Raw genomic sequence first — 18,933 nt, 5'->3', positions numbered from 1 at the left:
TGTTGTGGTTCATTTTAGTTTCAGCCAAGTAATGTGTGATTTACTTTTAGCGCAGATATCTTCCCAAATCCTAATACTTCCACCACCAAAATTTCTGCCCATTCTTATCTGCTGCTCTGTTCTGAGATTATGCCAATAATATTGAAATCCATTTGGCCCATTTAAATGAACCTTCTCATCACTGACCATCCCTTCACCACATTCTGAAGTCCATGACATGTTTTTCAGCTAACTCTAATCCAGCCTGTTTATGTTTGGGTGTTAGAGCTGGTTCCTGTAGTTGTTTCTTGAATGCAAGATGTGTGTGTCATGTAACAAAATTTGCCATGAGTTACTTGCAACTGTAAATCACCAACAAGCTGAGAAGAATAATGGTTTATTGCCCTTGCTTTGTGCAGAAATAACTGTTTCGGTCCCTCGGATAATTTTCTACTGTGCCCTTATTTTACATTCCATCCATACCATGCACCCAATCTAACAAAATTGTCAATCACTGTGCTTGAATGCTTCATCTTCTTGGTAATTTCACAGTTAGGTGGCCCCAATTCCTTGTACACATCCGTTTTTGCTTTTTCATAATGTGGCATTGTCACAGCCATGGTTTATGTACACAACATGCTCTTTCACTAGTGGTGTGTGTTTCCTGTCCGCAGTAAAGATGAGTGCGTGTGCACACACACACACACACACACACACACACACACAGAGCAGGCATACCATTTGATTGCATTTGCTGGTATACTAGATCTCATACTATATTGCGTATATACTGGGCAATATCCATGTCGTCCTGCTGGTTTGCACTACTGAACACATTCTTGTAAGTTCACAATATTATGAAAAGGATAGTTGTTACTCACCATATAGCAGAGATGGTGAGTCGCAGATAGCCACAACAAAAAGAGTGTCGGAAAGAGGGCTTTCAGCCTACAAGGCCATTTCCAGAAATAGGACAAACACACACACACACACACACACACACACACACACACACACAACTGCAGCGCATTATGGGAAAGGCAACCGGGGTGAGGAACAGGCTAGGAGGGGGAAGAGGAGGGATAGCAGGCTAGGGTTGTGGGAATGATAAAGTGCTGCTAGTGGGAGCGTGCAGGAATGTGGTGGAGAGTAGGGCAGCTAGGTGCAGTCAGGAGGTTAAGCGGAGGGTGGGGAGAAAGTGAGAGTAGCAGGAAAGGAGAGAAATAAAAAAAACTGAATGCAGTTTAGTGCTGGAATAGGAACAGGAAAGGGGCTAGATGGGTAATGACAATGACTGACTAAGATTGAGGCCAAGAGGATTACGTAAACATAGACCATATTGCAGGTAGAGTTCCCACCTGTGCAATTCAGAAAAGCTGGTATGGGTGGGAATGTCCAGATGGTACATTTTCAAGAAGGCATTGAAAGGTAGAATGTCATGTTGGGCGTCATGTTCAACAACAAGGTGGTCCAGTCGTTTCTCGGCTACAGTTTGTTGGTGGGACAGACAGCGTGTTGGTTGTCATGCCCACATAGAATGCAACACAGTGATTGCAGCTTAGCTTATAGATCACGACTGGTTTCATATGTACCCCACACTTCTGTGGGATAGGTGGTGTTTGTGACCGGACTGGAGTGGATGGTGCTGGGAGGATGTAAAGGACAGGTCTTGCATCTGGGTCTGTTACAGGGACATAAGCCATGAGGCAAGGGTTTGGGAGCAGGGTTTGTGTTAGTGATGGTCGAGGATATTGTGTAGGTTCGGTGGGCTTCAGAACACCACTGTGGGATGTGATATTGTAGTGCTTGTGTACGAATGTAAGTCAGTGTCTGTGATTAAGATAACTGCATATGTAACACTGAATCGTCTCTTGTGTGGAAGTATCCTGTGGTGTTTAGTTATTGCTGTGTATAAAATGTATGTATGCGCGCGCGCGCGCGCGCACACACACACACACACACACACACACACACACACACAGTCTCGGAGAATCGTAGCCTGAGACTACAGTTGTGTATTTGAGTTTTGTGTGTGTGTGTGTGTGTGTGTGTGTGTGTGTGTGTGTGTGTGTGTGTGTTTGTTTTGGTGTGGTTATCATGTATGATAAAATACAAAATGAAAGTGGCAGATCCATGATACGGGATCCAAAGAAATCAAGAAAGAATGCTGTCCAAAAAATTGGAAGTGAACTGACCAATTGTTGTGGCACTTTGGCAGCGACAAATGGTTCAGGCACGATGTTGAACATTTTGATTGGTTGAAACCATCTCCACCGTGTGACGTATTCAACTATTGAGTAATTTTAATCACACTATAATGACCAATAATTACCTTCAGGAGATGCAACTCCTATGCACTCTCAGAAGGTAAGTGATGTCCAGTCCATGTGTCTATTTATAACAAGTTCGAAAATTGGTACTAAGAAATTGTAGTTTATGTGGTCAGTATACAACAAATTTCAGTGTTGGGATATAGTGTCTAGTTCTAGTTCATTACATTAAATATTTAAAAATATTTTTATGACTCCAAACAATGGAAAATCCAGGATGGTATGTGACAATATTATGAAAAGGAAAGTTACTACCACCACATAGCAGAGATACTGACTTGCAGATAAGCACAGCAAAAATATAAAGCTTTCGGCCCATAAGGCCTTTGTTGAAAGTAGCGCGCGCGCGCATACACACACACACACACACACACACACACACACACACACACACACACACAAACTCAAATACACAACTGTAGTCTCAGGCTACGGTTCTCCGAGACTGTGTGTGTGCGTGTGCACGCAGTCCATTTTTGGCAAAGGCCTTACAGGCCAAAAGCTTGATTTGTGGCAGTCTTTGTGTTGTGTCTATCTGTGACGCAGCATTTTTATTGTACGGTGAGTAGCAGCTTTCCTTTTCATATATTTCTGTGACTCCAGTACATGAAACCATGTGACAGATTGCATTTGCCTTGTTTGACATACATTTACACTACTATGAACACACTTATGGAAATGTGTAGAAAATAGTGTAAACAACAAATTAAAGTTACAAAACTCTTGAAATCAAATGAATAAGTAAAAACCATTTTTACAGTATGAGTTTGTGGATCTAGGGATATGCCCAGTTAGTTACAACTTCTTTTTAATTTTATGTATTTATTTTTTCTTTCCTCTTTAGTGATTTATGTGTGAATAGGCTGCTGCAAAATGTGAGTTACTGTCTCACAACTTACTTTATAAGCTTACAAAGATTGTTCTGTGTTCCTGTTTAGGGTCAGGAATTACAGTGGTATTCATTCCACATATTTCCACTCATAGAGGCAGTAATGTAGTTTTACTAAAGGAGCTGTAGTAATATTAGAAATGTTTAAATAATTTGTTTCTAAATAAAAGTAATAATCAGAATGCTTATTTTCAGTTTAATTTGCACTAACAGTGGTAGTTTTAGGCCTTTATTGTAAGTTATTAAAGTTGTCTGCAGTTGTTTTGATTTGTTGAAATTAAAGTACTTCACATCTTTTTTTCAGTCCGGAATCGGAGCGTTACTACAACTTCACAGAATTGGCATGCCAACTAAATGAACCTGAGGAAGGTGTGGCACCAACTGACTCACGTTATAGACCTGACCAACGGCTGATGGAAGAAGGACGTTGGGATGAGGCAAATGCAGAAAAATTAAGACTCGAGGAGAAGCAGAGGCATGCAATGCGGCAGCGAGAATCAGCAGCTGAGAAAGCCGCTGCAGACGGTTAGTTAGTTACTTAGATATTTCCAATGTCAGCTTACAGAAGTTATAGTAAGAATATTTTTCATATTAATTACCATATTTGGGACTAGATGGGTCATATCTTGCAGATAAACCTCATTTAATTTCAGTGGCATCCTATTTATAGAATGATTAAGTGAAGTGTCCCAATTGTTAATAAACTAGACTTGGATTCAGGAAGACAGTGGTTAAAATCCCCATCTGCCCATCTAGATGTCTATTTTCTGCGATTTCCCTACACCACACATGGCAATTACCAGGATGTATCCTTGGAAAAGGACATGGCTGATTTCCATTCCTGTTCTGAACTTTTGATTGACCTCTAATGACTTCTTCATTGATGGGGTGTTAAACCCCCATTTTCTATCCCTTTTATAGAATGGTGTGGGGTAGAAAAGGTCCCTTAAAAGTTGCAATTATATCTTGAAATAATTTGTCTTTTAAAACAATCATAGAACAGAAACTACCCTTCCGGCAGGAGGGGGGGGGGGGGGGGGTGATGCAGCACCATTAAGGACAAGGTAATTTTATTTACAAGTGATGTGACAGGTGCATCATTGTTGGAGTATATGATAAGTTAAGACCAAATGAAATACACATGTCCCATTGCACCATGTCCCATACATGTTCAATTGGCAAGAGATATGATCTTGCAAGCCAGGATATAGCAGGAACCATGTGTAATGGTGCATTGCCCTACTGAAAACACACATTACTTCCTGTTGAAGAAATTCCAGTAGCACAAGGATAACAGCCTATACAGTGTAGCAAGCACTGTTAATTTACTGTGGAGGAACACCAGATGTGACTGACAAATGTAACCGATGGTTCCCTGTACCATGAAGCCTGGGGTGGCACTGGTATTTTGTGGGCGAATGCACTCTGGAATAGGCTGCTCACCAGATCTATGCTGTGGACATGTATGTCCATCACGTACATACAGACAGAACCTGCTGTCATCACTGAAGAGACCAGAGTGCCATTCCACTCTCCACTGAACTCTCTTCTTGACACCAGATTAGCTGTGCTTGGCTGCATCATGGTGTCAGCAGTATGCTGGCCAGAAGGATACACGCTCTTAGTCCTGCTGCAAGCAGAATATTTCCTATGGCCCTTGGTGACATAGCAGGTGCAACAGGTGCTCTGATTTCTTCTCTGGATGATGTTTGCTCAGCCAGCATGTTCTCGCACAGTGCATTGATGTTGTCGTACATCTGTACTACACGGATGTCCAGAACATGATCTATTGGTATGGGAATGATCCACAGACAACTGATGAAAGCAGCGATACACCACCAACATGTTATACTCATCAAATGCAGTAACCCATCGATACGGCCCTGTTCAAATGGCCAAAGTTGTTCCACAGGAGTATGTACTCATTGGTGAGGCATGGTTGTACCCTGCAGTGAATGTTACAACACTGTTCACCTCTAAACTCAGCATAGCTACTGTGTGCAGAATCAAAACAGGGCACACAGACAGGCCTTCTGAGTGCCACCTGATCAACAATGACTGTGACAAATGAATGACTAACACTGTAACCCCTCAGTATGCATATATGGTAAAACCCTGTTTTTACATTTTCAGGGGACTTAAAGTAAATGGTGTAAAATTAAAGAAAATGTAAAATAACAGAAATAACTTTTTAAGCAGTAAAATTTTTGCATAAGGTCAGCGTCCGCCCCTTGAATTTTTGTAGTTTATATGTATGATACATGTACATAATAGGCATCGAAATACTCATCAGGGACTTGTTTATCATCTGACAAAGGTTATCTGTATTTTGTACTATATTTAGCAGCTGATGTGAAATTTTCTGTCATTTTGGCACAACAAATAACACTAAAAATTATGCAAAGCTAGCAAGTGCTTTGTTGATTTACATGTTTGTGAAGATAAGGTTCTGTATTTGGCAGTTTTTAGTATTTACACTAGCAGCCTATGAAAAATGCAGCTAAAATGTACACTGCATTAAAGACGTCTCCAAAACGAATCATTTTTAGTGTAACTTTTCCTGCAAAAGTGACGTCAGCAGATGTACGTATTACCCAGAACTTATCTAGCCATTTTAGATGTTGTAACAGAAAGTGTGTGAAATGTTGTAAAGTCCATTAAATATGGCACTTCACTAGAGAGCAGTCTGTTACCACAGCCTTTATTTCACATTCCGTGGCTTCGCCAACTCGCATCCAAATTGTCAACTGCAAATCAGCCAAGACCTCGGGCTACGATACAGATCAGTCTGTCGCCACAGCAAAGATTCCTGGGGAGGGCACAATAACACACTTTAGGCTTTTAAGCACACATTTTATAAAACATTAATAAGCAAGTTTATTTTTAACAAAAGACCCAAAATTGTGGTTTGTTCTAATTTTTTTGGTGAATTTTTTCAGTGTTGTTTTCTAGTTGATAAACACAATGGAAAGCTATGATGTCTTCATTGGCAGCAGGAAAAAATGGATAGATAAAAAAAATCTAATCACCAAGCAGCAGCAGGGAACACGCACACAAAAAGGTTTCAACTTTTCAAGCTTTTGGAGCCAGTGGCTCCTTCTTCTGACAAAGAGTGGAAGGGGAAGAAAGAGGGACGCAGAAAAAGACTGGGGAGGTTTAGTAGGAAAAGCGATACAGTTCAGAAAAGTCACCCAGAACTGTGGATCAGGGGAGACTTAATCGACAGGATGAGAAGGAAAGACTGATTGTTGGGAACTGCACCGGATGAGATTTGAAAACCTGAGAGCTTAAAGGTGGAAGACAGGGTAATATGCAAGACAGAGATTACTACTAAAACATCATGCATGGGTAATCTCTGTCTTGCACATTAACCTGTCTTTCACCTTTTAGCTCTCAGTTTTTCAAATCTCGTCTGGTGCAGTCCTCAAAAAACAGTCTCTTCTTCTTCTTATCCTGTCTAGTAAGTCTCCCATGACCTGGGATTCTGGGTAAATTTTCTGAACCATACCCCTTTCCCTAAACCTCTCAGTCCTTTTTCTTCAGCCATCTTCCTACCCCTTCAATTCCCCTGCCAGAAGTAGTAGCCACTGGCTCCAAAAGCTTTCAAAAGTTAAACCTGTGTGTGTGTGTGTGTGTGTGTGTGTGTGTGTGTGTGTGTGTGTGTGTGTGTTTGTCTGTCTTCACTGCTGCATTTACATCTGCAGTAGAGGGAACCTCACTATCATCATCACTGTAACTCTCACTTCCTGTACTCTTACTGTTTTCCTGTACAGGAAAGTCAGTCACATCTTCAACAGATCCTCTTTCAACAGTGGCAATGTTGTTGCCAGTTTGTTGGAAATCTTGTACTGGACCAAAAATTTAAGTGTGTGTCGAAAGGAAAACTAATGGTAACTGAAGGTGTGTATTTGTTGCAGTAGACAAGAAACTGAAATCCACCGAGACAGAAATTGAACTGTCAGTGTGTTTGGGTGAGTCTCTGTATCATGGGTGGGCATGAAATGGTAATTGGCTGCTTGTATCATCCACTCTCATCTCGTGATCTAACGAAAAATATTAGAGAGAACCTCAATTCGCATGTATATAAATTCCCCAATCATACAGTAATCATTGGTGGAGATTGTAATCATCCTACAGTCAGTTGAGAAAATTGCAGTTCTGTTATTGGTGGGCATGACATGATGTCCTTTGGAACATTACTAAATGCCTTCTCTGGAAACTACCAAGAGTAGATAGTTCAGAACCCCACCATGGTGGAAATACATTGGATCTAATGGCAACAAATCGACTTAACCTCTTTAAGGAGGTCCACATCGAAATTTGTATTGGTAATGATTACCAAAGTAGAAATGACAACTAAAACTAGTAGAAAGGTATATATGTTCAGTAAGGTTGATAAAAAAAAGCAGTAGTGTCAAATCTGATTGAGAAACTTGACGCTTTCAGTGCAGGGCAGGGGAATGTAGGGGAATAATGGCTCAAATTTAAGAGAGTAGTTGACCCATCAGAGGATAGCTAGATAGATATGTACTCAGAACAACAGTTCATAAGGGGAGGGACCTTCTGTGGTTTCACTGTAAAGAAACTTTTAAACAATCAGAGATAAGGGCATAATAAGTATAAAATAAAGCATAGGACTATAGATAGGTGCTGACTGAAACTTATTTGGCTGTCAAGAGAGCAATGCATGAAGCCTTCAGTGACTGCTGTAGTAGACTAATGTCAAATGATATTTCACAAAATCCAAAGAAATTCTACTCATGTGTGAATGCTATTAGTGGCACCAAACTTGGTGTCCAGTCACTAGCAAACAAAAGCTGAAGTGCTTAACTCCATTTTCAAATATTCTTTTACAGAGGAAAACCCAGGAGAAATGCTCTTATTTAATCCTTGTACCACAGGAAAGACGAGTAAAATAAGTTTTAGTGTCATCTCAAGGGCCCGATGGAATTGCTGTCAGACTCCACTGAATTTGTGGCTGAGATAGCCCCTCTTCTAACTATAATCTATTATAGGTCCCTCAAACAAAAGCCATGTCCCATAGTGACATCTGTTTACAAGAGGGGTAGTAGAAGTGATCCATAATACTACCGCCCAATGTCCTTGATGTTGATTCATTGTTGAATCTCAGAACATATTCTGAGCTCAAACATGAGGTATCTTGAACAGAATGCCCTCCTCCTTGACAACCAACATGGATTCTGAAAACATTGATCATGCAAAACCCACCTCTCACTTTTCTCACACGATGTAATGAAAGCTTTGGATTAAGGCAGTCAGATAGATGCAGTATTTCTTGAGTCCTCACTTTACTGAGTACCACATATACAGTCAAGAGTATGGTCATATGGTGTATCAAGCGAAGTTTGCGACTGGATTGAGGACGTTCTGATAAGGACAACGCAGCATGTTTCCTTGGATGGACAATCATCTTCAGATGCAGAAGTAACTTCGCATTTGCCCCCCAGATGTGTTCGGACCCTTGCTGTTTGTGTTGTATACTAATGAACTTTTAATAGTAGCCTCAGACTTTTTGCTGATGTTGCCGTTATTTATAATGAAGTAGTGTCTGAAAGAAGGTGCATAGACATTCAGTCAGATTTCGATAAGATTTCAAAGTGTTGCAAAGATTAGCAATTTGCTTGAAATATTTGGTAACTTAAAATTGTACGCTTTACAAAACAAAAAATGTAGTATCCTATGACTATAATATCAATGAGTCACAGTTAGAATCAGCAAACTTATACAAACACCTGGGTGTGTATCTTTGTAGATAAGAAATGGAATGATCACTTAGACTCAGTCATGGGTAAAGCTGTTGGTAGACTAACATTTGTTGGTAGATTACTGGGGAAATGCAATCAGTCTACAAAGGAGATTGCTTGCAAATCACTGATTTAGCCCATTCTAGAATATTGCTCATGTGTGATAAACAAATGGGACTAAGAAAGGATATTGAATGGATGCAGAGAAGGGCAGTATGAATGGTCAAAGGTTGGTTTGACCCATGGGAGAGTGTCACTGAGATGCTGAAGAAACTGAACTAGCGGAATCTTGAAGATAGGTGTAAACTATCCCAAGAAAGCCTGTTCACAAAGTTTCAGGAACTGGCTTTAATTGACGACTCCAGCAATATAGTATAACTGCCTATGTATCGCACTCATAGGGGTCATGAGGACAACATGAGATTAATTACAGTGCACACAAAGGAATCATTTTTCCGGTGCTGCATGCATGAATGGAACGGGAAGAAGCCCTAATAACTGTCTCATACAGTGGGATCTACTGTATGCCAAGCACTTCACAGTGGTGTGCAGAGTATAGATGTAGCTGTACATGAGCAAATAGAGTTTGTGTCGTCATTATTACTCAGATCTGTTGTCAGATTCATTTCCTTCACCTGCTTGAACGAATTCTGCTTTCCGAGAGCAGTTGGAGATGTTGGACTCCTTAACCCCTGTCCATGCCTTGGCGATACAGTGCAAAGCATCTAAAATGGACTTTTTTAAAGGAAACTGACTCTTTTCTTGCTTCCAGCAAAATTAGTGCCTTGTGGAGAACGGCTTTTCTCTAGTGAGTTTCGGAGACATGGATACTGCCCAAATCCAAGAGCTGCAGTTTGGTTGTGCAGTTTGCTGGCAGAAACTTTAATTGCTCATTTTGTAAACCTATGTTGTGTGGATGTACAGGGCGATAATCCACAAACAAGAGAAATTTCCTGTTGTGGGTTCCCACTCTTGCATCAAGAATATGCAGTTGCTTCTTGAATAATTTCAAAGTCATCCATACTTTATTGGCACTGTAGTTCATTGGCAGCGCTTTTATGCTTTTAAAACAATGTAGTTTTCATTATTTGCCAATCACAGAAGGTTTAATTTTTTTCTGAGTGATCAGTGTTCGTGCCAAGTGTTACTGTTAGGTGAAATTTACTGTGTGCACCTCCATGGTAGTTTTTGCTTTTGAAGACAAGTATTTTGTTTGGACGGACATTGCAAGAGACCAGTCTCACGTATGTTGACAATATCTTTCACTTTATATTGCTTAATAAGTTCATATAATCTGACATTGTGACATTCACTAACAGTTTTTATATATATATTTTCATAAATCACATTTTAACGCTCCTTGAATGTATCAGGCCACTATCTCCATGTATTCGGAATAACCGGCACATAGTGGAACCCCACATAAACACTATTCAAGGGACTTAAAAAAAAAAAGGTGTAAAACGTAGGAAAATGTAAAATGTGGGAAATACCTTTTTAAGCTGTAAAAGATATGTATAGGATACCCGCTTGCACTTTATGTATTATATATGTACATAACAGGCCTCAAAAGACTTGTCAGGGACTTGTTTATTATCTTATGAAGGTTTATTATCTAACAAAAATTGCTGATGTAACTGGAACTGATAACTGTTTGGGGAGAGGGAACATTTGACTCAATATCATATGTTATAATCAATGTTTTTGAAAGCCAGCAGCTGTCATCCATTTTTAAAAAATGAAATATTGCACTAGTTACATATTTTTTCATGCTTAGCATGACGCGTTTTGAGAATTTTTTTTACTGCCAAGTGCAAAGTATATTGTGTGGTAATTCTTCAAGCTTTCCCGGTGAGGCATTGTCATGTTGATTGATCAGGTTTCTGCCGTTTATTCACGTCTTTTCTGCATGATATTTCAACTGCGAGTCACACTGTTGAAATATCATGCAGGAAAAGTGTGAATCAATGGCAGAAACTCAGTTAATCAATATTGTGTGGTGGTTGAATATGTGTTATTCTGCATCTCTTACACTGTAGTCGTCTTTTTGAGGTCATCAGGTACAGTGCCTCATCAGTCGTGTAGAAAACCACACACACACACACACACACACACACACACACACACACACGAACTATCACTCGCATTGTTCCTTCATGTAACATCACAAAAAATACTTACGTAAATATTGCACTTGACAATGAAAATAAATTCTCGAAACAAGTTTTGCTCAGCATGAATAAAATACATAACCGGCACTGTATTCAAACTAAAAACATTTGAGCAACGCAAAGTGAATGATGGTGTCAACCAACGCTCCAAGTGGCCAAATGCCGCAACACACTAAATATGGTTCGACAAAGGTGTCATGATGATCACAGCAATCAAGAAATTGCATTTGCGCAGTAGAGACAGTTAGGAAATGGTTGTGATTGGTCATAATATCTTCATTTGAACGAGCCTAGTTACTCCCATCAGCCACCACGCCAAGTAGAGGTTGGCAGTGGCAGGAGATACGGCACAAATTGTTCCAACTTCTACACATTTACCGGTTCAGATCCACTGAGTGCCCTGGTGTCAAGAAACTTAACCACGTAATATGTGTAAACACTACTGGATGGCCAACTTCATGCCAGTGTCATTTTTTCTCCACAAACATTTTTTCATAATGTGTAAATTGCAGGAAAACTATAAATGTGTTGATGCAAAATGAGGTGCAAATTAACATTGTGGGCTTAAGAAATTTGATGGGACCGAAAAAAAACAGCAGGAAAATGTTAATTTCGGGAACACAAAAGCGAGGTTATACTGTATTTCCCCTTCCTCCCCAATATTCCCCCCCCCCCCCCCCCCCCCCCCCCGTCCCCTCCCTCCACTGTTACACTTTCGAAAATAGTCTTTGTTTTTTATGGTAGTATGTAGCATAGACACAGATGTTCTTAAGTTCTTTGTTAATACAACATGTGTTCCACAATGAACTTAACTCTCTTGAGGATTTTAACTTTCTCTCCCATCGATCGAAAGTGTTTTCCCATCTCTTTTGGTAATATCAGTTCTCCATCTTAAAACTGCAACAGAAAACAATCAACTAATTGAAAGAAACAACACAGTACTTAAATTACTTAATATGAGGCTATGCTACACCAGGCATGGAAAAACTTTGGTGGCCTGCGGGCCCAATTTACATATGTACTTAAAGATCACTGGGCTGACTTTATCATGTGATGTGACAGTAGTGTTCCCAGCACGTAAAGTCAAAACTATAGAGCCTGAGATGTTAATGTTGATGGGGTAATGTATCATCACAAATGGCGCCTCTTTCCTGACATGACGTGCCAACAAATTACGCCTTGAAATTTTTTAGTTCATTCACATTCACCCCATCTTCAGATTTTTACATTTATTAATGTGTTGTGCCTCCCCCCATGAACCATGGACCTTGCCGTTGGTGGGGAGGCTTGTGTGCCTCAGCGATACAGATAGCTGTACCGTAGGTGCAACCACATGGAGGGGTATCTGTTGAGAGGCCAGACAAACGTGTGGTTCCTGAAGAGGGGCAGCAGCCTTTTCAGTAGTTGCAAGGGCAACAGTCGGGATGATTGACTGATCTGGCCTTGTAACACTAACCAAAACAGCTAACTGTGATGGTACTGCGAACGGCTGAAAGCAAGGGGAAACTACAGGCGTAATTTTTACCGAGGGCATGTAGCTTTACTGTATGATTAAATGATGATGGCGTCCTCTTGGGTAAAATATTCCGGAGGTAAAATAGTCCCCCATTCGGATCTCCGGGTGGTGACTACTCGAGGATGTCACCAGAAAAAAAAAAACTGGCGTTCTACGGATCGGAGCGTGGAATGTCAGATCACTTAATCGAGCAGGTAGGTTAGAAAATTTAAAAAGGGAAATGGATAGGTTAAAGTTAGATATAGTGGGAATTAGTGAAGTTCGGTGGCAGGAGGAACAAGACTTCTGGTCAGGTGCCTACAGGGTTATAAACACAAAATCAAATAGGGTTAATGCAGGAGTAGGTTTAATAATGAATAGGAAAATAGGAATGCGGGTAAGCTACTACAAACAGCATAGTGAATGCATTATTGTGGCCAAGATAGATATGAAGCCCACACCTACTGCAGTAGTACAAGTTTATATGCCAACTAGCTCTGCAAATGACCAAGAAATTGAAGAAATGTATGATGAAATAAAAGAAATTATTCAGATAGTGAAGGGTGACGAAAATTTGATAGTCATGGGTGACTGGAATTCGGTAGTAGGAAAAGGGAGAGAAGGAAACGTAGTAGGTGAATATGGATTGGGGCTAAGAAATGAAAGAGGAAGCCGCCTGGTAGAATTTTGCACAGAGCACAACTTAATCATAGCTAACACTTGGTTTAAGAATCATGAAAGAAGGTTGTATACATGGAAGAACCCTGGAGATACTAAAAGGTATCAGATATATTATATAATGGTAAGACAGAGATTTAGGAACCAGGTTTTAAATTGTAAGACATTTCCAGGGGCAGATGTGGACTCTGACCACAATCTATTGGTTATGACCTGTAGATTAAAACTGAAGAAACTGCAAAAACGTGGGAACTTAAGGAGATGGACCTGGATAAACTGACTAAACCAGAGGTTGTACAGAGTTTCAGGGAGAGCATAAGGGAACAATTGACAGGAATGGGGGAAAGAAATACAGTAGAAGAAGAATGGGTAGCTTTCAGGGATGAAGTAGTGAAGGCAGCAGAGGATCAAGTAGGAAAAAGACGAGGGCTAGTAGAAATCCTTGGGTAACAGAAGAAATATTGAATTTAATTAATGAAAGGAGAAAATACAAAAATGCAGTAAATGAAGCAGGCAAAAAGAATACAAATGTCTCAAAAATGAGATCGACAGGAAGTGCAAAATGGCTAAGCAGGGATGGCTATTGGACAAATGTAAGGATGTAGAGGCTTATCTCACTAGGGGTAAGATAGATACTGCCTACAGGAAAATTAAAGAGACCTTTGGAGAAAAGAGAACCACTTGCATTAATATGAAGAGCTCAGATGGAAACCCAGTTCTAAGCAAAGAAGGAAAAGCAGAAAGGTGGAAGGAGTATATAGAGGGTCTATACAAGGGCGATGTGCTTGAGGACAATATTATGGAAATGGAAGAGGATGTAGATGAAGATGAAATGGGAGATATGATACTGCGTGAAGAGTTTGACAGAGCACTGAAAGACCTGAGTTGAAACAAGGCCCCTGTAGTAGACAACATTCCATTGGAACTACTGACGGCCTTGGGAGAACCAGTCCTGACAAAACTCTACCATCTGGTCAGCAAGATGTATGAAACAGGCGAAATACCCTCAGACTTCAAGAAGAATATAATAATTCCAATCCCAAAGAAAGCAGGTATTGACAGATGTAAAAATTACCGAACAATCAGTTTAGTAAGCCACAGCTGCAAAATACTAACACGAATTCTTTACAGACGAATGGAAAAACTAGTAGAAGCCGACCTCGGGGAAGATCAGTTTGGATTCCGTAGAAATACTGGAACACGTGAGGAAATACTGACCTTACGACTTATCTTAGAAGAAAGATTAAGGAAAGACAAACCTACGTTTCTAGCATTTGTAGAAAGCTTTTGACAATGTTGACTGGAATACTCTCTTTCAAATTCTAAAGGTGGCAGGGGTAAAATACAGGGAGCGAAAGGCTATTTTTAATTTGTACAGAAACCAGATGGCAGTTATAAGATTCGATGGACATGAAAGGGAAGCAGTGGTTGGGAAGGGAGTGAGACAGGGTTGTAGCCTCTCCCGACGTTATTCAATCTGTATATTGAGCAAGCAGCAAAGGAAACAAAAGAAAAATTCAGAGTAGGTATTAAAATCCATGGAGAAGAAATAAAAACTTTGAGGTTCACCGATGGCATTGTAATTCTGTCAGAGACAGCAAAGGACTTGGAATAGCGTCTTGAAAGGAGGATATAAGATGAACATCAACAAAAGCAAAACGAAGATAATGGAATGTAGTCGAATTAAGTCGGGTGATGCTAAGGGAATTAGATTAGGAAATGAGTAGTAAAGGAGTTTTGCTATTTGGGGAGCAAAATAACTGACGATGGTCGAAGTAGAGAGGATATAAAATGTAGACTGGCAATGGCAAGGAAAGTGTTTCTGAAGAAGAGAAATTTGTTAACATCGAGTATAGATTTAAGTGTCAGGAAGTCATTTCTGAAAGTATTTGTATAGAGTGTAGCCATGTATGAAAGTGAAACATGGACGATAAATAGTTTGGACAAGAAGAGAATAGAAGCTTTCGAAATGTGGTGCTACATAAGATTGCTGAAGATTTGATGGGTAGATCAGATAACTAATGAGGAAGTATTGAATAGGATTGTGGAGAAGAGAAGTTTGTGGCACAACTTGACCAGAAGAAGGGATCGGTTGGTAGGACATGTTCTGAGGCATCAAGGGATCACCAATTTAGTATTGGAGGGCAGTGTGGAGGGTAAAAATCGTAGAGGGGGACCAAGAGATGAATACACTAAGCAGAGTCAGAAGGATGTAGGCTGCAGTAGGTACTGGGAGATGAAGAAGCTAGCACAGGATAGAGTAGCATGGAGAGCTGCAACAAACCAGTCTCAGGATTGAAGACCACAACAACAACAACAACAACAACAGTGTGTTGTGAACATTGTTTATTTACTTACGATGTTTTACAATAACCATCTTAAAAATATCCATTGTAAATTATGTAAAACCGTTAATAAATAAACAATATTCACTACACATAAATGAATGTAAACATCTGAAGGTGGGCTGCCAAGCATCTTGAAACATCGTCATGGAAAAATAAATGCCTATAAAAGCAACTGACCGTAGCTAATTTGATACAAGTTTCCAATTACCTTCAGTTTCAACAGATGCAGCCCTCTAATACATCAATGATGGACAAAAATTAGTAACCGAGCGAGGTGGCGCAGTGGTTAGACACTGGACTCGCATTCGGGAGGACGACGGTTCAATCCCTCATCCGGCCATCCTGATTTAGGTTTTCCGTGATTTCCCTAAATCACTCCAGGCAAATGCCGGGATGGTTCCTCTGAAAGGGCACGGCCGACTTCCTTCCCCATCCTTCCCTAATCCGATGAGACCGATGACCACGCTGTCTGGTCTCCTTCCCCAACCAACCAACCAACCAAAAATTAGTAAGTAGTGTTTATACAAATAAAATATGGCAGTGAGACTGGCAGTCCCTGTTGCCAAGCTGTGAGGAGTAATTTTGCAGTTTTTGGCCACTGGCAGGTCATTGGAATTTTTGAAATTAGGATGATAATATCCACGAAGACTTTAAACAAGGATCTTTTAAATATTTTCCCAAAAATATTTTTGAGGACTGGTCTCATGTGTATAAGTTGTTTACTTAAAACTAAACAAATTAAGGCATCATTTCTTTATTCGTTTTTAAATTTTAAAAGCATAGATCTCTTGAACTTTATGTATACCACTTATATTGTACCAAAGCAAAACTGGAAAAATGTGAACAACAGAATGTCCAGTATCCAACAATGCCTCCTGACAGAGTACAGTGCGAGTGCCTTGCGCTCTCTCCCACAAATTTCTTGCATAAGCCAGATTGAAACCAACTGCGGGCTGTCTTTTGCCCACCCTTTGCTATACAGTACATGGAATATACTCTTGGCATGGCAGTTGATGAGAGACACTGTGTCAGTTGAAATCGACTCACATTGATTGTAGCAAATAACACTATGTTCATTGTGTATATAAAATATAAAATGAAACAGCTGTATTTAATTGAGTTGCAAATACTGGAAAGTGGATGTCCTCTGCATATAATCGGAATAACAGGGCGAAGATAACACTGAAACAATGTGGCTACAATAATGTTAAGATATTTCCTGGTGTGTAGCACACAGCATGAAAGGATAAGTTTGGTAGTTAGAAGAAACAAATGAATGTTCATATCTTACATCCTAATTTAGGTTTCACATTATTTCCCTAAATTGATTAAGGCAAATGCTGGGAAGATTCCTTTGAAAAGGCATGGCTGCTTTCCTTGCCCGCCCTTCCCCTAATCCAAACATGTGCTCAATCTCTAATGACCTCATTGTGGACACAGTGTTAAACATTAATCTCATCCTCCTCCTCCTCACATTGGTCTTTCACTGCATGAAATGTGTGGCAAATGTACGACTTTCCACACTCGCATGTAATCTCATATACGCCTTGCTTCCTGAGGTTGCAGTCATCTTTGACAGAACCCAAAAAGACACATCCAGTGTTGGCTGTTAGGGGACCTCTAGTTCTTGAGGAAATACTGTAAAAGTAGGGCTAGAATTCTGTAATGGTAGTTGACTCCATTTCTTCACTTGATTTTAGGAATAGCCGCTCTGTTGAAAAAAAAAAGTCTTAAGATATTAACACTCACTTGTTGCTTCTAGGACACCGGCAGTTGCTATGTGCCATCAGTAATCAGCAGCAAACACAAGACAATTCCGAGCAGTTTCCTCAAAGAAATATTGTGAGATTTACTCAACATGGTCCCATGGCAGACCTGAGAACCAAATAACTAATAACTGTTGGAAATAAAACAATGGGAAGTCTCAGTTGGGGTATCAACAATATTGTGTAAAGGATAGATTGCTACTCCCCATAAGGATGACACATAGAGTTGCAGACTGCCACAACAAAAATACTGTTACGCACTTAGCTTTCATCCAAAGTCTTCTTCAAAAAAGGACATTCACATAAGAAGCGTACATCGAGCATACGTGACTGCTCCCTACCGCTGCTGCTACCAGACTGCAGTAGAGTCATGTCGAGCAGAAACAGGAATCTGGGGTTGGTCAGGGAGGGATAGCAGGGTATGGGTAGGAGTAAGAGGAATTGGTGCTGCCTTACGGAGCACACAGGGTCTAGATGGTGGCCAGACAAGGCTGACTGGTGAGGGATAAGGAGACTGGGGGAGGTGTGGGGTGGGGAATGGGGTGTGGAAAACAAGAGCAGCAGAGAGTGAAAAGACAGTTGGCCTTGGCAGAGAGTGAAGTGAAGTTGAAGTGCAATGAGGGTGTGGGAAGTGAATTGGGAGGACAGAGGGGATGGAAACTATTGAGTGGAGGCCGTGGGGACAGTAGGTTACCTTACGTTGTGTGGGTTGGGGGGGGGGGGGGGGGGGGGGCACTGATTTTGGTAGTGGAGAATGTGTTGTAAGGTTAACTCCCACCTGCGCAGTTCAGAAAAGCTGGTGGTGTAGGGGAGGATCCAGATTGCCTGATTTGTGAAGCAGACATTGAAATCTAGCATGTTATGTAGGATAGAGGTTAGATATGACCCATGAAGTTCTTCCTCGTCAACCCCGCGTAGCACCCAGACTCTGCCTAGCTGACCTTTTCAACTTGCTGCATCCCCCAAAACTCCCTACTAACACTCCACCAAATCTCAAACCAAAACTAATCCCACAGAAGTTTCAGTCCTATCCAAAGCATCACTTTCAGCCCTGCACCTGAATTTAACCATAGTCAACTTGTCAAAGACCTACTTTGCTTCTCCTGAGCCCTGCAATGGAAACAGTTCTTTGCCACCAATCCCTCCAACCAAAGTCTACCTAATTCCAACATTTAACCCTGCCTCTCCCAGTTCAAACCACAGTCCAACTACAATCCTCCCCTCCCTCTCTCCTCTGTCCCACTTAACCAACACCTGGCCACATTCCAGGAAGTCTGTACCTCCAAATTGGCCTCACCATCCTTCCCCAGGTCCCTTCCTAAGAACAATCACCTTTCAGCAGAAGAAAGGACAGGCACATACAACCTCGAAACAGATCCGGACCTAATCATCCTTCATACAGACAGAGGTTCCGCCACTGTCATTACGAATCACAGTGGCTACCTGGCAGAAAGCCTCTGCCCGTTGTCTAACTCCTCCACCTACAAACTTTGCCAGAGTGGTCCCATCCAA

General features: G+C 40.8%; 1 protein-coding gene across 2 annotated transcripts in view; it reads left to right on the top strand.

Annotated features, from left to right (window-relative positions):
* The window catches only part of LOC126100286 (oxysterol-binding protein 1), a 328,991-nt gene that overhangs the window by 302,908 nt on the left and 7,150 nt on the right, over positions 1 to 18,933 (top strand). For both annotated transcript variants that reach the window (XM_049910887.1, XM_049910886.1), the window contains one exon: positions 3,503 to 3,723. In XM_049910887.1, the coding sequence (XP_049766844.1) occupies positions 3,503 to 3,723 (221 nt within the window). The remainder of the gene's footprint in view (positions 1 to 3,502; positions 3,724 to 18,933) is intronic.

This window comes from Schistocerca cancellata, chromosome 9 (genome assembly GCF_023864275.1).
Source record: "Schistocerca cancellata isolate TAMUIC-IGC-003103 chromosome 9, iqSchCanc2.1, whole genome shotgun sequence".
NCBI lineage: Eukaryota > Metazoa > Arthropoda > Insecta > Orthoptera > Acrididae > Schistocerca > Schistocerca cancellata.
The sequence above is the reverse complement of the archived record's forward strand: the minus strand, read 5'-3'. Positions and strand labels throughout refer to the sequence as shown.